At 38.9% G+C, this 24,243-nt stretch overlaps 1 protein-coding gene across 4 annotated transcripts in view; it reads left to right on the top strand.

Moving 5' to 3' along the window:
• tnn (tenascin N) overlaps nt 1-23,120 on the top strand; it is a 41,736-nt gene extending 18,616 nt beyond the window's left edge. Inside the window, exons 8-19 of one of the 4 annotated variants that reach the window (XM_026150240.1) lie at nt 544-633; nt 10,387-10,650; nt 11,938-12,201; nt 13,442-13,708; nt 15,111-15,374; nt 17,510-17,640; nt 18,128-18,266; nt 18,361-18,512; nt 19,024-19,120; nt 19,242-19,406; nt 19,902-20,065; nt 21,882-23,120. In XM_026150240.1, the coding sequence (XP_026006025.1) occupies nt 544-633; nt 10,387-10,650; nt 11,938-12,201; nt 13,442-13,708; nt 15,111-15,374; nt 17,510-17,640; nt 18,128-18,266; nt 18,361-18,512; nt 19,024-19,120; nt 19,242-19,406; nt 19,902-20,065; nt 21,882-22,031 (2,147 nt within the window). In that variant the 3' untranslated portion in view covers nt 22,032-23,120. The remainder of the gene's footprint in view (nt 1-543; nt 634-10,386; nt 10,651-11,937; nt 12,202-13,441; nt 13,709-15,110; nt 15,375-17,509; nt 17,641-18,127; nt 18,267-18,360; nt 18,513-19,023; nt 19,121-19,241; nt 19,407-19,901; nt 20,066-21,881) is intronic. The other 3 variants (XM_026150241.1, XM_026150242.1, XM_026150243.1) reach the window with 3 other exon arrangements.
• The last annotated feature ends 1,123 nt before the right edge of the window (nt 23,121-24,243 follow it).

Here is a 24,243-nt window from a genome sequence, read left to right as displayed (position 1 = left end):
ATTTGCTGGATGTCCACTCCTGAGAAGATTGGCAGCTGTCTTCAATGTTTTCTGCTGAATCATCTTTTTCACATGATGCACTTGGATTTATTTGGAAAGGACCTTCTCAGGCTGAATGTTTCCCCTACTTGGCATTGTATAAATTAAATACACTACTTCTGCGATTTGGCTTAAATTTTTGTTAAAATAAATAATGACAAATAAATAACTAATGACATGGGTTTATGTCTCATATTTTCTAGTTCATTTGGAGTTGTATATGACCTGGTAAGGAGCAGAATTTCTTTCATATAATTTTCTGATATGTAAAACTGATAGAGGGTGAATGTTCTTTTACCAGGAAAGTGGATATAATATACATTTCATGTAGTCTAATAGAAAAGGGATCCCATAATTTAAGGATTTGATTGAGAAAAGTCAGAAAAGTAATTTCTACTTCTACTCAAGATTTTCCTCAAAGTTTGTAAATCCCTTGTTTTGGAGCATTATATCAGAGACTGATGGACATTTGCTTCTTTTAAGACTAACTGTCTCTTCCCACAGGTTTGTATCCAGGAACAGAGTATGTCATCTCAGTGCAGGCCATTAAGGGAAACAATGGGGGCAAAGCTTCTTCTGTCACCGGTGCCACAGGTCAGTGTCAACACATCAGCATTCACGAGTTGTTGAATCTCATACTGCTGTGCCTTATTATCAGTTAGCATAAAGTGGGCCCAATTTTCTCAAAATTGACTGCTGCCTGACATTAATTGCATTGAGACTGCATTTCTGCGACCACTGGAGAAGTCTGACTGTGGATGACACTTAATATAATAGATCAGCCACTCTTGGAACAGAAAAACATCAGAGAAACAGCGAGGAAAACCATATTCCACTTAGTTTTGAATTGGGTGTACCACCAATGAGTGCGCTTAGCTCTTGTTGTGTCACCTATAATTCACCTGTGGTCAGATGCTAAGAGGAAAAACACATAATCTGTCAGACACAAAAAATGCTATGGAGTATTATGCAAACTGCTGTTACCATCCTTACAGAGCCAGTGATAACATTACAATGAATACAGCCAGCAAGAGGCAGGATTGTGGGTTATGGATGGAGGGCTGGAATTTACAACCTAATAATTTGAGCAATCTTTAATGGTTGTGGTGAGCTTGGTCACAGAGGGGAAACATGATATGAATTCTGTAATGACTATGAGATGCTCCCTGACAGTCAGGGTGAGAAGGTCCATGATTTACAGAGTCTGGTGTTGTTGGATATTAGCATTTTGGTCTTAGCGTGAGTCGGACTGGTTTTAGGACGTGATGAGGAATACATTTTTACTCTTTACTTTCACAGCCATTCTTGACATTAAGTTGCTATATAGTTATAATTTAACAGACCGCCAAATGCTCCACAGTGGCACATCAGGTTTTCAGTTTCTCCCATTATCTTCTTTTCTGTCTCTCATTCACCTTCCCATCTTTCCTCCTCTCTTTAGAGATTACTCACTTCTAAAGCTTTCTTCAGTTTGAAGTCTGTTCATTTTGGGTGGGTGAGTTGTTATTTTTGTTTTTTTAGACACTGAGGCAACCAGTTTAATGGTTTTTAGTCATCAGCCTTAGCAAGGTATTTTCAAGACTCACCTCTCATCTTTTGAAGACAGTCAGGTACTCAAGAACTCATGTCTTCACTAATCTTTTTTTCTGTGTGTATGCCACTTACTTTTGCAGCAACTGCATAAGTGTGTGTGCGTGTATGTGTATGTGTGTGTGCGCGAATGGGCTAATCTACACCAGACAGACAGTGGCTTGTCTCCACTCCAGCAGCTACAATCCTTCATTTTAGGTGTAGCACGAAAAGGCTTAGAGGTGATTGAAGAGGATACTCCTCAGCTCTGTCTGGCAGAGAGGATGTGCTAGTTTCTCGATGACTGGCATGGCGCAACAGAGAGCACAGTCACCTATTATCTCGCCGAACATGCTGTTGCCTTTGGGCAGCGGGGTTATACACGGGAGGAGATAAAAGGAACATGAGGGGGGGAATATTGAAAATACACAAACAGAGAGGAAGCTGTAATAAAGAAGAATAAGACACTAAGTGTTGGCATTAGAGCTAAAAAACCAGAGTCGAGTGATAAATCAAGATATTTATAGGGGGAATTAAGAACAGGAATAGGACAGGATATAAAAACAATGGGTCATAAAGAAACAATTTATGGGACATTATGTAATGCGTTATTGGGTAGGTACTTCTAAGACTACAGCTGCCATCTTACATATTGTGTAAGCGCCACAGTTGAAAGGTTTCCCCACTGTTGCCATCTGTCCTATGTGCCTTCTCATAGTCTCTTTCGCAGTGTCTGTCACGCATCACAATTGGCATCCTGCTAAACTTATTTTGCTGTGGCTCCTTTTATAGTTGTTTACCTTCTGCACTACTGATAACAAGGTATTACATAGCAAATAAAAGAATGACAGTGGATATTTATAGCTGGGCCTCGTTATGCACTTCCGGTGTGACTTTTATGTTGGATTTATGTTTATGTTGCGGAATATGCACAATTTTTGACTGAATGTTTTCATTTTATTGCCACCAATGACAACATACGAAAAGAGAAACTGAGGACCAGACTTGTCATCCTTACTATAACCTGTCCAAAGCTTAAGAGGCATATAAACACATCATACCACAGCTGCTACTGCTGATTCAGATTCAATAAAGTCACCACCAAGGCCTTTATAACAAAAAGCAGATGGCTTGACGTTCGAAGATGGGTTGAATTTTCCACTCAAATGTGTCCATCGGAGGTTTTTGAGCCAGCTCTTTGCGTTAGACAAAATACAAAGAGCTGGAAAAATGTCAAATGAAAATGTGAGAAGAGACATTTTATAAAAGTAATGAGGATTCAAAACAAATTCCCGAAAGGTCAAACTGGGAATGACAGATTTTGTGTAGAACTACTCTTCGTGTGTTGATTCAATTGGAGCAGTTGAACAGCTCTATGCACCTATTAAGTGTGAGAAAAAGATAATGTTGTTTGTAGGTATCTTCTTAATCTTGGTGTAGGTTATTGCATTAGTAGCATTGATGTTTGAGCCTGTTATGCTCAAAAGTGTGTTGTTGTTTTTTTACTTTTTCTAATATTCATAATAATTGTAATTAATTTTAATTAATTAATTTTTTAATTAATTTTAATTTATACATTGCACAGGTATCTTCCAAAATTGTTTAAACATGAACAAAAGAAAAATCAGGATCTTTTAGCCATTGTCCATTGAAATTTGGGCAAATTTTCTCAAACCTACTATATAATTTTGCTACAAGAATTGTCCCTTATAACACAGAAAATGCTCTATTTCTGCCACAGATTAACACAGACAGTAACACAGATTGATTGCTTTTATTCCACGTTTAACAATCATGCTTCCATGAGTGGTCAGTGCCAGAAGTTAGGCTGTTGTGTATAATCTGAGGGCTGAACTAAGATCACAGTTTGTTTTTCCCTGAAATATGTCCATGTTAACAGTGTACTGTATTTTCTTGTTGGAACATATTTGTATTATTTTACAGTTACAGTGGTGTTTACCTTTAACCTGTCATTCAGAAGAAAGAAAAATTGTTCTCTTTGTGTATTTGTTAAAACTTACTTACGGCTGCCACGTGGAGTGAATAAATTATGAAAGGATAGTTCATAACGTAAAAAAGGGAGTTTCACACAATTCATATTATATGTAAGGACAAAATATAGGTATGTTGATAAGTCAGTTCTGTCATTAAGAATTATGAGTTACTTAAAGCACATACAAGTCGTTGGGCAAACATGCTAATAAACTCAACTAGGGCATAGATCAAGCCTGACATATTGTAGTCTCTGAATGAATGGAGCTCTGTTGCTCCATATGTAGCCATACTGTATGGCTTTCACTGTACAGTGAGGCTGTGAATCTGTAAGGCTCTAAATGATGAAAGACAGCCTACTACTGAGTGCCTTGTGGTCAGTGTCTGCTGAACATGTCACCCATAATGGATAAGTTGTCCTCCAAATGGCCGTAGTCGCAGCTTGTGTTGTGTAGCCATGTAGTCACTGACGCTGCACAGCTAGTGGGGTAGAACGTTTGGAGTAACTGGATCCATCATACAGAGCAAATGCAGGCTTGGAGCACGTAAGAAAACGTATCAAATAACTTATAGAAAATGTCAGACGACTGAGGGATTGGACTTGTTTGTTCAGAGGGGAATAAAGAACATTAGAAAAAAGAAAATCCAGTGGTGGGCAGTAACTTTAACACAAGAGAATAGAGATAACGAACACATTTAGTCAGCGTACCAGTGTATGATTCTGTATTTTCATTTGTTCTTTTTTTATATGCTGTACTTAAATAGGCATAGACATCTGCAACCTTTCTGCACTCATTCCTGGCTGAAGAATTGTGAAAAGGTCTGACTTTTATAGTTATCATCATATTTTGCATTAGCTCACCATGATGAATTCTTCAGGAATTGATTAGAATTGTAGTAATAATAGGAGCAATAAAACACTATAAACAGACCTCACTACACATAAACTATGCATTACTGGCAAACTGTACATACAATTGTTTGCAAAAATGACTCATTCTGCAACGATTTTCCCCATTCAGTGTTGTATAGTATTGGTATTTCTGCTGTCAAATTTCTACTAATGTTCTATTAATCTTTTAAATACTATATTCTGTTTATTCTACAGTCGTGCATCACATTCAGTTAAATCATGTGGTCGCTCTCCTGTGAGAATCAGATATCTATTACAAAGCACAGTTTGTACATTTGTTCAACCAAGGTATTTCTCTGGTTTAATTAAAAGAGGTTTTTTTTAAATTAAATTAGAGGTGACTTGAGATCCCCTCTCCATCATAAGTTCTGATTCAAAGTCCTGAAGGAGATATTAAAATCTTCTTTCGCAGTGCAATCTAATAAAATTAGGGGTGGGTTTTTATAATCGATTCATCGATTAAAATCGATTCTGGCTTGGATGACGTAAAATCGATTCATTAAAATCCTGAATCGATTTTTTAATATAAATTTATTTTGCCCAAAATGCCAGAATCTCTGGTGACATCTCACAAAATTTCAAGAACCACCAAACAGTTAAGACAGTAAATGAGAGCAGGAACACGGATTCTGCACATAGACTTAAACACACAGCGCAACCCGCGGATCAGAATCAGTTAGATGTCGCCTTTCTCACGGTCGGGGCTGAAAGCCGACAGCTCGCTGATCCTGATCTGTCGGCGGGTCCGCGCTTTGTGTTCACGCCCTTTATGCGCCGATTCTAAAGCTGTTAGTTTGATCTCTCTCCAAACAATACTGACCGAACCAGCAGCAAAAGAAGATCCAAACGCTTCACATAAAATCGTCATGAATTCACTCTGACTTTTACTGTTTTGCTTCCACCGCGATGCACAGCTCTCTCTCTCTCTCTCTCCCTCTCTCTCTCTCTGTACTTCAAGAACAGTTTCCCTTTCTTCATTATTCGCTTGCTTGTTACGCACAAGTCTACTGTTGTTTACAGCGCTGTCGCACACTGTTTTTTTCCCTTTTACATTCTTCCGAAAAGAAAACCTCATTTCTGCTGTTCAATACTGAACAAATTTAAACTTTTTAAAATTATTCAAAATGCAAAACGCTTAACGTGTCTCTAATAAAACTGCTGTAACTTCAGAGGTAATGTTCATATGTTGATTAATGGTTTTCTTTCGTTTTTGATGTACTGCAGAATATTTTTATAAATCCCAGGCCAGGAAAACCTTCATGTTTTTCTGTTTTATCTTCAGCTACTTTGACACAAAGGCATCTGCTGTGACGCTCACACCTTTGATAAAGTCTTGCGTGTGTCAGCTTCCTTTTTATTGATACAAAAATATGTAAATGTACTGATCTGAATTATAATATTTCTGACTGTCAAAATTTCCCAGATTTAAATCGAATCGAATTAAATCGAATCGTGGATCGAATCGATTCGGGACCTTGTGAATCGGAATTGAATCGATTCTAGAAATCAGTGACGATACCCAGCCCTAAATAAAATGTACATGATAACTGATCTGAAAGTAGAGCCAGGGCAGATTGTCTAGCGCGCCAGTATCCAAATCAATTTCCAGTCAAAAACCAGAGGTTTATCCACAATGTGCATGTGGAAGCAGCTAGAAAACTCTGCTGGCCTATAGATTTAATTGGAATCAGAGTCAAGCGGAGTAAATCCTGGTTCCAGAGACAATAGCCAACTGTGGACACACGATGGCAGTAATTTAAAGGCAGTAAGACAGGTTCTATGGCAAAATGCTATTTAAGATGAAAGGAGAGAGACTACGGTAAGTTCATTTTTTTTATAGTGATTTTCTGATTTTATTGGAAAGGCACTGCCAGCCTTGCTTGCCCTAAATGCTACCGCTATGTTCTAAAGGAGCTTTGTTCAGGTCACATAGCAAATAATTGAATAATGAATGATGAAAAGAATGAAGATATTCAAACTGATAAGTTCTTTCAAGTGTTTTAGATCAATTCAAAACGAAAAACATTTTTGCACTAACAGGCTTTATATGTTGTGCCACATGCATCATATGTTATTGCCTCACACCTCACAGTTACTGCCAATTTCCAGAATGCAATGACATCTCCCTGGTGGTGCATACTGCCACTTCCTGTTTTTAGGTCATGCAGTTCTGGTGCAGAACTGACATTATTAGTCATTAATTTCAAAATGTTCTTAAATGTTCAACACTAAGCTTGTTTAGTGTTTTTCAGTTAAGGTGCTTAGAAAAGTGAATGACCTCTCATTTCGAGGCCTTGGAGGAAACACACAGCTCTAATAAAAAGGAGCTATTATAAATTCTTTCTGTGGTTTAGCTCATGACAGGCTGTCAGGCAGTGCAGCCACAAGGACAGGGAAGTGACAGAGGGAGAGGAGAGGAGAGACAAAGAGGGGATATAGAGTTAGACAGTTGCACACTTCCTTTCTTCTCTTGGATGCATCATCAATCAGTTTTCACGATGCACACTGCACACTGACACAAGAACGACCTCGACTCAACTGCTGCCACAGAGGAATAATCCTAAATGATGATTACTTTTACATTTCCCTTCACTTCCTTTGTGTCTCTCCTACTATGCCTCTGTGACTTTATTTCCAGTCTTACTTTCTTTGTTGCTCTCCCTCTACACTTTCATGATGAGTACCTCGACCGACCCCAGAGCCCATCCAGACAACACTCACAGCTTCACCAGAGTCTTGTATGCATCCTTCATATTTCCTCGAGCCACCGAAACAGAAGCTCGATGTTCTGGTCTGCTTGTCTTTCCTCTACAGCTCATGCATTACAGTGCAATGAACAGATCAGTAACCTAGGTTGCTTTGATGTTACAAATTCTCCTTTTGTTCATTTTTTTTAATCTTCAGCATCCATTAATAAAACAGTAACAGGCTTATGTACATTTCTGTTGGATAAAAATGTGTATCACGAATGTGCCATGTTACAGCCTGACCTGCTGACTAAAAAGGCGAGACAGCCATCAGTATTTGAACGGGCTGTTTTTCAAGGGGTCGGTGAAACCTTTTAGAAGCGCTTGTGAAATGGTCAGAAAATGCCTGGCCGAACACATTTCCTGTGTCACAATTTGTTGGTTTTGTTTCCAAAACCAACAATTTGAACTTCACCTCAATTTTGCCAGCTGTGTTGAGGTAAGAAAGTCAGCAATTTGAATGTCTCTGAAGCTGTCTTCAGTTTTTATTGTTTTTATTATTCTATTTTATTGTCTCCCCCACTCTTTTTTTCACTTTCTGTGCACACATCAAGAAAAGCACAACACATTGTCGGTCTTCCAGGAAAGACTGTGAAGACTGCTAATGTCTGATCTGACAGCATCATAGTGTCCTTGCTTCAAGGAATGTCTAGAAGAATGCAGGGCTGCAATGTGGTGTTAAATCAGCTAAAGTGAACTAATGGGCAAGAAGTCTGTCTATCAAATCCATGCGCAACTGGTGGCTAAGTGGGTAATTATAGACTACTTACATGTTTCTAAGAAAAAAGAATAATGGTGTCTGCAGAAGTTAGATGTTAACTTCTTAAAGTCCTCTCTGTATAACCCTTCAATTTTAATGTTCGGTTTAACAAGTGTTAAGTACTGTCTATTAACCACAGAGATCTTTCTGGCTCTTTCTCATCAACTGATGTTTGACTGTTAGCAACAGCCCTCATCACCTCATCGGTGGAGTTACTGTGACTATATCTTACACATTTGTGATGCTTTCAGTTTTGAAAAGTCTGCCCAGCATTCATACACATAAAGTACACCACAATAACCCTTAATAAAAAATTTAAAATATTTGTAAAAATATAAAACCATAATAATCAAATCAAAGCACTTTTATTGTCACATCACATGTGCAGGTACATTGGTACAGCACATGCGAGTGAAATTCTTGTGTGCGAGCTTCACAAGCAACAGAGTTGTGCAAAATACAATAACATAAACAGGCAAAATATACGAATGGCTAAATCTGAAACTAATAAATATATGTATAATATATAATAGTATATGCAAAAAAAAAAAAAAAAAATTTCTGGATGTGTATACTAAATGTTTTTCTACGTGTGTGTGTGTGTGTGTGTACACATATTTTACAAATTAAATAGAGTCAACAATAAATAAAATATATAAAAATATACAGAGTTGAATATGTGCAAAACAGTGGCATTACTGTACAGTATGGAGTGCATAATGTTGAAGTTCCAGTAGTGAAGGTGAGGTGTCTATGACGTGTTCAGCAGTCTGATGGCCTGATGGAAAAAGTTGTCTCTCAGTCTGCTGGTACGGGACCGGATGCTGCAGAACCTCCTTCCTGATGGAAGTAGTCTGAACAGTTTATGGCTGGGGTGACTGGAGTCCTTGATGATCCTCCCCGCTTTCCTCAGGCACCGCTTCCTGTAGATGTCTTGGAGGGAGGGAAGCTCACCTCCAATTATCCGTTCAGAGCACCGCACTACTCGCTGGAGAGCTTTGCAGTTGTAGGCGGTGCTGTTGCCATACCAGGTGGTGATGCATAAAATACACTAATAATTACCAATAACTAAAAAAATTATTGGCTATTATATTGGCTATTATAAAAGGCACTGACAGAAAACCCAGGTCATGTATTTATGAGGATTTACTTCAGGGTTATGTTGTTTAGTTTTGTAAAGTTTGCCAATAGACCCTGGCTGATGTTGTCCAGGTATTCTACTTTTCTTATTATATAGAGTTCTTTTTTTTTTCATTATACAACCTTATCAATATTGATTGCCATAGTCTACAGCTATATGTTTCTGTAGAGACCAATGGCAGTGATGTTGTGAACTCTCTAGGAACTGACATTAATAGATGGATGACAACAGTTTTTTTCTTTTTTTAACTTAACAAAGACAAAATGGAAAATCTTTTAATTGGCTCAAAAACCAAGTTTATTTATAAGTGAGCAACAACAGGTGACACAGTAAGATTTCAAGTAAAAGGTCATGGCATTGTTTGACATTCTGATTTGAGCTTTAAACCCTGCATTAACTCAAGGCAGCTTTCCTTCATCTTAGAAATATCGCCAAAATATGACTCTCCTGGCTCGCCACGACTCAGAATTTTTTTTCATTTTTAGTAGACTGGATTACTGCAATTCTCATTTTGTTGGACTTCCTAAAAAGATTATCAGTAGACTGCAGCTTATCCAATACTCTGCTGCAAGGTTATTAAGTAAAACGAGAGAATAACAGAGCACATCGCTCCAGTTTTAGCAGAGCTACATTAGCTTCCAGTATCTTGCAGAACTGCTTTAAAAATACTCTTACTTAAATGGCATTGGACCATCTGGACCATCTTATATTTCTGAAAGTCTGTCACTTTATATCCTGGCTCGCACTCAAACATCCTCTGCTGCCAAACTCTTAGATATACAGTATTCCTCACAGAGAGAAATTGGGGATGCAGCTTTTGGTGTTTATGCCCCCAAAATCTGGAACAGACTATCTCAATATACCGAGGAAGCAAACTGTGCCAATAATGTCAAGAAACTCTCAACATCACACATTTAAATCTGGCATTTAGCTAGTGTTTACATTTAATAAAAATACCACTTCACTGCTTTACCTTTAAGTGAGTTCAGCAGCCGTATTTAGTATTCTGGTTCAGAACGTGCAGTTTCTCTACAGTCCCGTCTGCTTCTGTTCCTTCAATGTTTATTTTCTTTTTCTATATTTTTTATGTAGAATTTCGTCTTATTCATTTAGTATCCACGTGTGGGATGTATGTGGATGCATATATGAACATATTTCTAATGGGTTGTTTGACTTTTTCAGCTCTTTTTGATGCTTTTTTTTCTTTGCTTTTTTACGTCTTCAGATATTGATGCTCCAACAAATCTCGTCACTACCGAAGTAACAGAGGACACTGCAACAGTCTCCTGGGATCAAGCCCAGGCTGGAATAGAGGGATACATGCTGAGTTACACTTCTGCTGAGGGATCCAGTTCAGACATCTCTGTAGCACGTGATAGTACCTCATACAGGCTGATAGGCTTGAGGCCTGGAGTTCTCCATACTGTCTATATCTGGGCCTATAAGGGAGACAAAGTCAGCGGAAAGAGTTCAACAGAAGCTGAAACAAGTAAGTGCTGAAAGGGGAAACATTACAGTAGAGACTGATTTGATTATTTGGCTGTCCGTCATTGAAGACTCCCACAGAGGAATCATATTTTGGAGGTCAGCTAGGAATATCTACAAAGGTAAGGCAGAAAAAAGAAACTCTTATCCCCTCTTTTTTTTTTTAACAATGGTGCTGAAAGTGTAAACAAATGCTTTTATCTTCTGTCTCTTTTTTACTGATTGCACAATAGCCTTTGATTGTCTGAAAAGTGATCAAAAGCGCAACTGTTCTTTGCTGCCTTTGAACTTGGAGCAGTCTGTGAACTAAAGTAAAGGTTGATTTTAGGGTCTCTTTTTCTTAAGCTCCTTTATGTACGACCTTAAAAAACATACAGATAATTGGTCAATTACTACCTCTTGATCTTGTGCGTGCTAGGTTGACAATGTGTGAAAAGCATTAATATAGACATCACACACTTAGCACACCAGCCCCTCTTATCCATCTGCCAAGAGTGGAACTTGAACTCTGTGTGAAAAACGCTGTTTAACATAATTAGGTGGTACACCTCATTTAAAAGCAGCCCAGTTTAGCCTCGGGTTGAATGTTCATAAGAAGTTTGAGCAGAAGCATTTTGCTTGGTCAACAGAGCAAGACACTTCTCATGTCTCTTAATCTGGCTGTTGTGCAGATTAGCAGCTGTTGCTGTCTGCTGGTATTGATGTTTTTGGAAGAAAGTCAGCAGAACAAGAAGTATGAGTGCTTTAAAAAATATCTTTACGCATCAGGATCACAATGACTGTGACTGCACAAGCTGGTGAAACAGGCTGAGCTAGTAATAGAATTAGTTTTCCTTGACAGCATAGTATGACTTTAGTTTCTTAACAGTTCTTAACAATGTTTTCCTGCTCCTAGTAAAATGTATGCGATGTAGAATTTCCATGTTCTTTGCTTACAAGTAGCTCCTAGAACCACTGCTTACATAGCAGTGTGTCATGCCGTCAAACTTGGATTCAATAAAAAATGTGTCAAAATAGTTGAATGTGGTATTTTTGGATACCATTGAAAAGATTTTTCATATATGTCATATATGAAAAACAACAGGTTTATATAAGAGGTGCTGTTGTTTAAGGCTAGAGAGCTGCTAAAGCTCACCACAGAGTATAATCCAAGTTTGACATCTATTCCAGTGTCTTCTGCTTCTAGATACAGGTGAAGCTCTGCACTGCTGATTTTTTTTAGTTCTTCTGTTTGCAACAGCTGTGATTACGTGTTTTTACCAGTATCTACTAACTACAACTCCCTGTGCAGACCTGGATGCTCCTACTAACGTCTTCGCCCAAGATGAGACAGAGTTCAGCTTCAGGGTGCACTGGGATCCCCCTCAGGCAGAAATTGATGGCTACATGCTAACATATAGCTCTTCTGAGGGCTCAAGTGAAGAAATTGTAATTGGGTCTGACAGTACTTCATACACGCTGACTGGCCTGAGGCCTGGGGTCCTCTACACTGTCTACATCTGGGCTGTCAAAGGGAGTAAAGCCAGCAGGAAGATCTCGACACAAGCTGAGACAGGTCTCAGAAATTTAACTTTCTTTTCAAACCTCAGCATTAAATGGTTAATATCAAAGTTAAACAAAACCCATTTCCTTGCCTCTTACATGATAATATATTTTATGTTACGTATAAAGATACAATATTGTCCAAAAGTCTTGAGTCATCCCTCATTTTTTTAAAATTTTGCTCCGAGTGAGGCAGACAAGAGTTATTGAGTTATTGAGCAATAGTTCCCCCTGGCTTTATTGGTGTCTATACATGACACATAACTGATTTTAAATTGTATTTTCAGGCTCTTTATTACCACCAGCCTGTTGCAGAGACATATAATTCGTTCCCATTTCTTGTTTGAATCTATGAAAAATGCCAAAGATAACACAGTTTGACAGGCATAAAATATAATTGCTGAACTACCTGTTGGACAAAATCTTGGCATATATCAGGTGTCCTCAAAAATATTTAAGGAGAAAAGAAGAAGTGGTAGGCTATCTAGAGCAGATGAACAGTACCTGAAAGTCCTGTCTTTAGGAAGTAGGAAACACACCAGCAAAGTCCTGCCACAGGATCTGAGAGAGTGTCTGGCCCTTTAGTTTTGGTCAGCAAAGTGGAACATGTTTGCATTTCTCCTTCAGATTCATCTATTGTTCACTGAAGCCTCGTCAGAAATGGTCTCAGTGGACAGGTGGCTGTCAAGAAGCGATTCTTAAGGAAGGGAAACAGGGAGAAGACTGAGGAATGTTAAATCACAGAGGAATCAGACTGCAAATCAGTGCCACAGGGCTTAGGGAGTGATGAATCAAAATTTGAATTTTTTTTAGTAAAATCATCATCAAAACCTCAGGAGTCGTACATCAGTGAGTGTCTAATGCTGTGTGTAAAACACAGTGGATCTTCTGTTGAAGTCTGGAGAACTAATGCTGAAAACTACTTAAAGAAATGACAAGATAGTTTGTCCAAGAGAGTTCAGAATGTGTTGAAGAATCGAGTTGTTCACACAAATACTGACTTTATCATTATTGTTTGAACATGTTTGAGTAAATCGCTAACCCTTCCCAATTCCTCCAAAAGTATTAATTCTAAATTGTCAGCACTGGTCTACCGTCACCTTGACATACAGTTTTCACAAGGTTTATCAACCAAATAACTGGATTTATTATATTCCTTCACATTTTTTAGATTAATTTAATTTGTCACCCATAATATTCCAGATGACTGTAATATTCATCATTAGAGTTTGTGTATTAATATCTTCCCCTAGAACTGGACGCGCCTGCTAACCTCTTAGCAGAAGATGAAACAGAATCCAGCTTCAGTGTTTCATGGGATCCCGTCCAGGCAGAAATTGATGGCTACATGCTAACCTACACATCCTCTGAAGACGGCTCTAGTGGGGAAATCCCAGTGGGGGCAGATGAGTCTGATTATTTGTTGACTGGTTTGAGGCCTGGGCTCCTCTTCACTTTTTACATCTGGGCTGTCAAGGGAGACAAAGCCAGCAGGAAGATCTCAACACAAGCTGAGACAGGTGTCAGATGCCGGTTTTGTTAAAACAAATTGTCTGACTAGTAAATTCATGTTTAATACCCTAGAGCTTCAGATGCCCCATAATTACAGCTTTTCTGAAAAGACAGCAAGTCAACCTCCTTGTAAACCTTAAAAAAATGTCTCTCAGATGGTAGACCAATCAGAATCAGCTTGTTTGTTTAAAGCAATTTTCCAATGTATCCATTCATCAGTTCATCCATCTACTTGCCAACTTCTTTGGGTCAAAGAAGCCCAGACATCTTTTTCCCCAATAACTTACCTCAGCTCTTCCTGAGCAGTCATGTGCCAGCTCACAGCATGTTCTGGAACAACCCAGCGATTTCCTCTGAGTCAGTCATGCCTGCAGTGCAGGGAGGCACTCTGGCCTGCTCTTTCCCATTGACTATTATGCTCACTATTCGGAGCAGTTGCTCCTTTTATAGTTCCGTTCCAGTCGAAGGACCCTTCCTTGATTCATGCAGACTCAGATCCATTCAGGTTAGCCAGCATATTGGAGAACTTCATCTCAACATCTTTTATTCAACAGTATGTTAATTTCACTTGCTTCTCAGCATCTTTGATTGCAAGGGAAGCATGGATTGAAGAGTTCTCTTAAAGCCATTTTCAGTCATGACATAATGTATGTCAGCAGTTTTTGAACTGCGATGATCACGAGCACTTTTCTTCTTCAAACTACAGCACCTTGGACCTATAACATAGGAAAAAACAGATCCGAAACTGAAATGTTTCTTGACAGAAAAACAAGACATTTTCAGCAATATCAGAGGAATATTTGACCAAAAAATCTCAGTGCATCATCAAATATAAATACCATATTCAAGTAATAAGTACTCTCCTTTCTGACAATCAAACAGGCAGTTAAATTTAAATTTTTAATCCTCTTCACAAAAATCAAGTAATTTGCCCCCAAATCTGTCTTTATTCTGTTCTCTATGCTCTTAATCATGTTTTTGTACAGAACTGAATGTTCCTATTCACCTGTTTGGCGAGAGAAAATCTTAAGTGGATCATCAGACCACATTAAGGCAGGAATCAGTAGATATAATTTTAGATGTGATGAAAACACAGTTAAAGAGACCACTTAGAAGCTGAATAGTTTCTAACTGAAGTCCTGACTCATCATTTCCTTTAAACCACTTTGGGCCTGTGAAATGTGACGCAAACCAGCAGGTTTCTAAATGGACAAAGTGAACTTAAAAAACATCAGTATTCATCACGTACTCACAATCATGATACTAATGCTTGTAGAAAATTCAAGCTAAGTTGTTTCATCCCCCTGATGTAGTGAAAGATGAAACAACACATCTTGTAGTTTGCACAAGCAGTTCTTGAAATGTGCATGAGTAGTGCAGTAAACCTCTTCTACTAACATCTTCCTTTAGAACTGGATGCTCCTGCTAACCTCTTAGCCCGAGATGAAACAGAATCCAGCTTCACTGTGTCATGGGATCCAGCCCAGGCAGAAATTGATGGCTACATCCTTACCTACACCTCTTCTGAGGGCTCTAGTGAGGAAATCCCTGTTGGGTCTGACAGGACCTCTTACATGCTGACTAGCCTGAGGCCTGGAGTTCTCTACACTGTCTACATCTGGGCTGTCAAGGGGGACAAAGCAACCAGGAAGATTTCAACAAAAGCACAGACAGGTCAATACAATATGAACAAGTGGATTTTTTCCCCCCTTTTGGCGATATTGAAACTCTTCTTTCTTATGAAACATTGAAAAGGGTCATTTTTCTTCTCTTAAATTTGTTGCAGGCTTGGGTTCTACTGTTAAATACATTGATGCATTTGGGCAGAGCAGCAGGATGTTGCAAAACCAGTTTCTCCTATTAAAGTAGTCCTTAATTGAATGTTTACATGAGCCAACTCTGAGCTTTAACTGGCTGTAAATGCTGAAAATACCCATTACTTTTAAACAGCGTTTACCTGTTTGTGGGTCTGACTCTCTGTTTGGATGAGAAAGCCCCCCAAAAATCTACCCAACTAAATTTTATGACACTTCATGGCAAGATGGAGAATGCCCAAAAGAATAAACAATGGTGCAGCTCAAGATTATTTCCTTGATAATGAACAGCAACATTTGAGTGTCCTTTTGTTATGTGTCAGCAGTATTGCACAAAAACAACCAGTCAGAATTTCTTACAATTTCCTAGAGAGGCAGAGGAAGACACCATTAAATTGTAGTTCATCCAAAAGCAATTTATTTAGTATTCTTTCTTACTAGACATGAAAAGCTGCAAAGGGTCCATCAGTACCTTCTTTTAGTAATCAGTCCCAGGTGTTTTCAAATGCAAAAGCTCAAACATGTTATTGCTTTTATACCGGTAATAAAAAGATCCGAACCTGAGACCAGTAAATTATTACTAAAGTACATATGCCCTAGTTTTGGGGGTTTATTGGTTGGAAAAAAAGGCAAAAAGGCATCACGTTCTCTGAGCAGCTGCAGATCATTCAAACTCAGTGAGTTTCTGATGAAGAGACCAGCAGTTTGCACCGACTTGACTGCTGTGGAGTTGACTAGAAATCTTTTTACATTTCTTTCTGATGACAAACAGTATAACTTGTACTTCTTGGCATAGCTTGGTATTGAGAGGGATCAAAGATTAAGTATAGCTGGAGATTTTTAAATGAACTAACATGCAATCACAGAGTCAATATTTGTTTGTTTGGAACCTCTAAAGTATCGAAGACCACCTCTCTGACTGGAATATGATTCCCAGAGGCCTGGGAGATCAGGTCACATGGCGGGCCTCAGAGGTTAGTTTGAAGTAAAAAGCAGCAGCACGTGGTGATCGTGTTACAACAGGGGCATCTTTGTGATTCACAGATGATCTGTAAAATCATCTGGGAGCACTGAGTGAAAGCTGGGTCTTTTTCAATTAGGCAGAAAATGACCGAGTTTTGGATGATAAACTTTTCTCGTCGTAACTCGTCAGCGGGCAGAAGGCCAGTGTGGTGCTGTGTTCAAACAGGAGCGTTACTGTGTCAAACGATATCATCTGGGACACATAAAGGAACATGTTATTATATTTGTGACTTTATTGGACCTAGTAAAAAGCACCATTATTATGTCATTTAAAGCTGTCTCGAACCAAACTGTTTCACAGATTTGTCAGGAGCGTTTCATTCTCCTTATGATACCCAAGGTGCTGCTCAAAATGTCACTCTTCACGCTGTCTTGCCCTTTTATTTACAAAAAAAAAGAAGTAATTTTTTTAATACAAACAGAAAATGGTTTGGGATGATTTTGCACCTTATGGTGGCATAGACTTCCCCTAATTTCTTGATCCATGGGAGGTTAAAGCTCCAACTGCTCTAACAGGCATCTCGGTGTCAGACAAATTATCTCAGCTTCTGCTTCAGGTCAAACTCCCAAAGCATTTAAATGAGAAAGCACAAGTATTAGCTTATCTGCACAGGCAAATTGTAACTGTGCAGGTAGATGGTTGTCATATCTTGTGTTGTGCTTCATGTGGAGAAAGTCTGAAAATCTAAATTGCCAATTTAATCGGCCTGAATCAAAAGCTCTACATTTTAGGTTCACAGAGGAAAATAATAGACAGACGAATGATTAACATTATCAGTAAAAATCATGTAAAAGTACCTATTGTTTATAGAAATCATTAATTTGTTCTTCACAGTTTAAATTTTTGGGCTAAAGGCTTGTAAATGGAGCACACGTTTATTTACCAAATGAAAACATGATATTATCAAATGCATTAATGACTAAATGACTGCTGAGCTGTAATCCACTTTGATTTGCACTCATACCCACCAGACATTGATTCTCCCAAGGATCTGAGGGCTGTAGATGTGACGCTGGACTCTGCTTCTTTAACTTGGACTCCTCCTCTGGCTGACATTGAGGGTTACATCCTCACCTACAGGGATGAAGAGGGAAACACGGAGGTAAGTCGCCATAATGATTAGCACCGATGAGTTTGCACCATAGAGCACGGTATTCACACTTATAATATTCAAACGCACAATTTCTCACATATTATGTTGTTTTCACTTCTTGTGTAACTTTAGCAGCAAAAAAAAACAAGACCTGAAGGTGAAGGATGAAGGATGATTCCTCTTATTCTGTACTGGTTATAAGCAGAATCTCTGGGCAACATGTTCTCCTAGTCTCAGTCATTTAAATGACATTTGGGAAATTGACTGGGGCTAAAGGTGCTTGTTAATCTTAATCTCTGTAGAACACTGACCTCTTGTGGCAATAAACAAAGCAAACCTGGTAGTAATCAGCTTCTTTTGTTGCTGTTTGCTGTCTTTTTAAAATTGAGATCTAAGTAATTAAACCTAACACAATTTACTTTTCTGTTTAGTCCGAAATGTTAAATCCATAATGTGATGCTATTATATTCAGTGTTCTGTTATATGTTTTCATCAGACTGTTGAAAAGCAGCTTCTAGCCAGTGAGAGCAGCTTTGCTGCATCAAGTCTTGAGATGGGGAAGAGGTACATTGTCACTATTATTGCCTACAGGGGCAACAAGAGGAGCAAGGTGGTAGAAACCATCTTCAAAACAGGTTTGTGCCACGTCACTTAACATCTCGTACTCTGTTAAAAATCATCGGTATGAAAAAAACTCTAATAATCTTCTCACAACATCCCCGTCACCAGTTGGTCTCCTGCACCCATTCCCCATGGACTGTGTTCAGATCATGAAGAACGGCAATAAGAGGAATGGTGTCTATACAGTCTATATTAACAATGACCGCTCCAAACCTATAGAAGCTTACTGCGACATGGACACTGATGGAGGCGGCTGGCTGGTAGGAATTTTTGATATGATATCAATAAAGAAGCTCACGGTGTGGAACTTTTGTCTAACAATGAGAGTGACTACATGAACACTGGCATGTGCGTGTCACTTATTTGCTCCTGGGTTGTATTATGGGAAGTGGATTCATTTCTTTTGGAGTCTGAATGGGCCATGGGACTAAAATGGTCTCACCTGATTCTGTTTAGATTTTTAGCTCCATGCCTGTTTGAAGCTGCAACGCTAAATCAAAGGAATCCCTAATAAAGGCTGATCAGTTTATTGGCTGGTCAATGCTGGCAACCTGTATTAGTCTCGCTTTGAATAACAAAGAAACAGTGGTGAACAAACTGACCCAATGCTGGTTATGTGTATAAAAATTTATTAGACTCCAAGACGTATTTTCTGCATCAAATCTGGAAATCCAGTATCGATTGGGCTCAGCTCCCTAATGATAGCACTAAATAGTTAGAACAAACCATTTGAAATGTTTGTGTAACACTTTGAGTGCTTTCCACTTTTAGGTGCTTCAGCGCCGTAACATTGGCAAGCTGGACTTTATGAAACGCTGGAGGCAGTACATTGCAGGTTTTGGCAACTTAACCGAGGAGTTCTGGATTGGTGAGCACTTCAGTGTTTTGGGAAAGAGGGCTTTTCTGCAGACAGGCATAAACATGCACATTTGAGCATTAGAGGAATGTCTAGTGTGTTCTTGAAATTCTCTGCTTGTGTTTTCCCTCAGGTCTCGATAAAATATACGAGCTTACCAACACTCCTACTCAGTATGAGCTGAGGTTTGATTTGGGTGTGGGCTCAGAGAGAGCGTATGCTGTATACGACAACTTTAAGATTGCACCAGTCAAGCAGAAGTTCAAGCTCACCATTGGCAAATACAGTGGGACAGCAGGTGACTCTTCCTCCTTAACTATAGGCAACATAAAAGGCTGAGGCTGTTCAGACAAATCAAACAGCCTTCAAGAATTATATTCTCTGTGGCACTTAAATGGAATGAGTTATAGCCAAAAGGGGATGGCGAAAATAGCAATGAAACAGACAGGGTCAGAAAATAGAAGGGTTTCAAGCGGGAGGCACCCCACCGGTCATGCTGTAGGATGCTGAGAAAGAAATGTACCCAACAGTAGGTGGGATATTTGTTTCAGAAACTTACATTCAGTCACTTATAGACAGTATCTATATAGGGATGAAAGCAAGGCTTAAGTGGGCTTTGAAGCCAGACAGACACAGACACACACAGCGAGAGCTATGCTGTGTCTACATATAACTCAGTGTGCTGAAACAACATGTGCTACAGAACTGAATCACCCTGAGTTTGGCATTATATTCAATTTCTTCCATCTTACGGTAATAACGGTGCAATCCTAATTTTCTCGATGATCCCCAGGTGATGCCATGACCTACCACCAAGGCCTCCCCTGGACTACCATTGATTCAGATAATGACATTGCCCTGACCAACTGTGCTCTGAGTCACCGTGGCGCCTGGTGGTACAAAAACTGCCACCTGGCCAACCTTAACGGCAAATGGGGTGAAACCAGGCACAGCATGGTAAGTGAATGAGACTGTAGCACCTCAGCAGCAGCAAACTCTGGTTTATTGGACTCAGTGTTGATTTTCTAGTTTTCTGGATAGCATACACAAAAACACACACACGCATATTTAAATCAACAGTATTGTGCAAATGTCTTGAGACTCATTTCTTTATATTTCTTTAATGAAAATGGGAAATATGTGCAGTGATTTATTGAAATGTGCAAACATTCATACATGCAGAAACAGCTAGTGCATTGCTAATGAGCTTGAAAATTAATATTTGATCTGAACACCTTTATTCAAGAAATCGTTTTTATCATTTCTTTAAGTAGCCTTCAGAAATAGTTTTCTGGGTGTTTTTGAAGATCATTCAACGCTCTTCTCTGGATGTTTCTTCCTTTTGTTCCATTCTATGTCAAGATGATCCAACACCGCTTCAGTAATGTTGATGTTCGGGCCAGATTCATCTCTCAGGGCCTGCATATATTCTTTGTTGGACTCATATTTCTTAAGGTCATGATTGAAGATACTGCTCATCTGCTGTACAAAATCTAGCACCTTTATCTTTTGTGCTCCATTTGTCCAGATGGGCAACATAAAATCTAAGCTCTGCATTAAGTCACACTTTTACTGTATGATCGTTATACCATACCGCTTCACCAGTTGGTGGAATCATAATAGACTTGTATTAACACTGTAATTACCCTAAGACCGTGACCAGTTAACAACATGGGTTTTCTGGACAAGTCCCATCAGTCCATCTCTACCATTACATTTTTATGTTTATGGCAAACATTACTGAAAGCTTGCCTCCTAAACAGTTTAGGAGTTTTACTATACTGAAGAAAACTTTTGGATTTCAAAAATCTTTTTTACTCTTTTTATTTATCAGTCCTCTTCAGTCTGAAAATATGTAATTTCATAGTTACTGTCCAGCTGTGACCCGCGATGCAGAGCAGGTTATCCATAAATCTGTATTAGTGGGCACTGTGCGAATAGGTGAATGCAGCTTTTGGTGTAAAAGTACTTTGAGCAGCCAAAACTATTGGAAAAGAGCTCTTTGAATGCAATCCATTTTCCATTTCCATTTTGAAGATCAGATGCATTTTTAGTTGCCTTTCTAACCATTTTTCACAGTATATATTACAACATTGTCTGTTAGGATTTAAAACAACACACAAGTACCGCAACTAACTGCTGTGAAGGAAAAACACATCCCTGTTATTTAGGATCTTTACTAAGCATCTTATATGGAAACAACAAGAACAAAAAGAAGCTAAAAAAAAAAAGCTTTCTGGGAGGCTGCTCCCTGGTCAGCAATCAAAGACAGCTTCACCCCAGCCCACTTCTACTTGTTTTGGATTGTTGAGGTGAAGCAGAAATGGCCAACATCCATCAGAAGTGATAAGAAAACACATTTCTCACACCAGCTATAAACCATAAGTGTTTTTACCAGGCTGCTCGGGTAACAACAACAGTTATTATGTCTAAGGAAGACTGATACCGAAGGAAATGCCAGGGGATTTCTCTGCTCTTGTCGAGATTTCATCCATAATATTGCCGTTGCAGATGTCTCCTGCAATGTTTGTCGGCAAAATGCAATAACAGTCAAAACAAGTTTGTACTCACATGAAATGAAGCAGCGGTAGGTATTTATTACTGCATGTCATTCCGCCTGCCTGTCATGCCACTTGCCTCTTTCGCGACTCGATCTCTCCGCTCGCTGTCTCCCCCTTTCATTACGACTCTCCTGTCTAAACATACGGCATTTTTCCTCTTCCCTACTTTGCCCCAATCAGCTTCTCTCTCAATCTGCTGTTTTTGCTGTCAGGGGGTGAACTGGGAACCGTGGAAGGGCCACCTGACATCCCTCGACTTCTCTGAGATGAAGATCCGACCTGTGGGAGCCCTGTCCAGCAGGAAGAGGCGATCGCTGGCGGCTAGGGAGAAAAGCAGAAACACAAAACTCCAAAAGAAATAGAAGAGCACCTGTGACCACATCAGCCCCATCAGCCTGACATCACACAAGCTTTTGGTGTTTCTGTACATATGTACACATGCATGTTTTAATACTCTAGACTAGAATACCTACTGGTCTCCCTCACTGTGTGTCTCAAATCTTGGACAATATGTACACCTTTTAGAAAAAACGAATACCTTAATATCTGTTCATAGAAATTCAAAGATTTACTGTGACTGCAAGAAAGTGGCAAATGACAAACGTCCTTTGACTTTTTTTGACATTAATTGGTTTTGTTTATCACTCAAACTTGAACCTGTTTATATTGCTTGTGTTATATTTGCTTATTTCACATCCTCCAAAGAAATTGAGTGCATGGTAGAAAACAAAAATAGCTTGTCTGTTGTTGGGTTTTTTCGTGGATCAGGTGTAGACTATTAGAGTTAGCACCCTGTTTATTGATTGTGAAGCCAGCTGGCTTCGTCGCATTAAACTGCCACTGTGCTTCTAACACTGTCACATCACATCAGTTTGTGTGGGACAAGGCCGTCAGTAACAACGGATGGCTGTCTAGAGACGCCAAAGTGCTCCTGCTTTACATTCAGATGACCGAGACAGCTAATATCCATCGATGTGACGTGCCTTTATCAAATGTCAATAGGAATGAAGTTTGTTTGCCCCATCCTCGGGAGCATAATGACCATACTCTAGTTTTTCAATCTGGAAAGCTGACAGAAGTTATTAATACGTCTTTGACTTTGACTTTACTTGATTACTTTTTTCTCTTTTTTTCTTCTTTTTTTACACATTTATATTACAAACTTGGTTTAGGTGACAAGGACTGAGCACATCAATCAACTTTTCTCCTAATCTGCCAGAAGTTATTTGATTTGCAGTCAGTGACTCTCACACATTACTTTCCCCTAAAAGTTATTGTGATTTTTTTTTAACTTCCAGCTAATCCTTAGGATCAGCTTTGAAGGTCAGAAATGAGGAAGTAAAAACCTGTTTATCCATATTTTATTTACTAATTGTATTCTCAAGCTGACATTATAGCTGCTCTTTCATATTAATGCAATCATTCAGGGAATAAAACTAAAACATTTTTTATATGTGAAAATCTTGTTTGTTTTTCTCATCTCAATATAGCGATGGCCTTATGGGATATAGGAAAGCAAGTAGTACTAAACCTTTTTTTGCTTTGCAGATTTTAATGAGTTGCTTTGAAAACTGAATATGTTACCGTGGAAAAGCCAGACAAAATGTTATAGTTATTCAGTATATTTGGGTGTTTCACTGCTGTAAGAAGATACATAGCAACCCCCCAAAAATCTGCAGCCACACTAGAAGCTACATTAAGTTTTATGCAGACATATTGAAGCAGTAAATGCTGATGCATGCTTCTTTAACTTTGTCTTATAGATTTGTCTACGTATATATGCATAGTAATGGACTTATTAGTTCTTTTCATTTTTATTTAATTATATTTTTGCCTGTTCATTGGACCTGAAGTGCTCCATTAAAGGACTTTCTGGAGACAAATCTTGTCTTCAGCTAATTTGTATTTTTTACAATAAATTATTCATGTTAATTTGGGGAAATACAGGCACCGAGCAACTGACTAGATACACCCATTCAACTGTTTTTTAATATCTAATGAGCTAATCACACAGCCATTCAATGCATTTAACATGTTAATTCTGAAGTCGAGCATAAGAATAAGGAAGAAAAGGTTGATGTAGGTGACTCTGATCGTGGCATGGTTGTTGGTCCAAGATGAGCTGGTCTAAGTGTTCAGAAACTGCTAACCTAATGGGATTTTCCCACACAACCACCTCTGGGGTTTATATGGAATGGTCTGAAAAAGCTTCACAGCATACCCATCTTCTGATAGTTCCTTTCAGCAGAGAAGCACACAATGTCACAAAGCTCAAATAACCTCAAACTGTTTTCTTGAATGTGAGAATTAGTTCACTTTACTCAAACGGCCTCCATAGTCAACAGATCTCAGTCTGACTGAGCACCTTTGGGAAGTTGTGGAGCAGGAGATTCACATCATGGATGTGCAACCAACAAATCTGCAGCAAATGTGTGATGCATGTCATGTCAATATGGACCAAAATCTCTGAAAATTGCTTCCACCACCTTGAATCTGTGCCATGAAGAATTAGGACAGTTCTGAAAGCAATAGGAAGGCCAACCCTGCAGAGAATGGATGGATGGATGTTCAGTG

Source organism: Astatotilapia calliptera, chromosome 18, assembly GCF_900246225.1.
Source record: "Astatotilapia calliptera chromosome 18, fAstCal1.2, whole genome shotgun sequence".
NCBI lineage: Eukaryota > Metazoa > Chordata > Actinopteri > Cichliformes > Cichlidae > Astatotilapia > Astatotilapia calliptera.
This window is presented reverse-complemented; position numbering and strand designations above follow the sequence as displayed.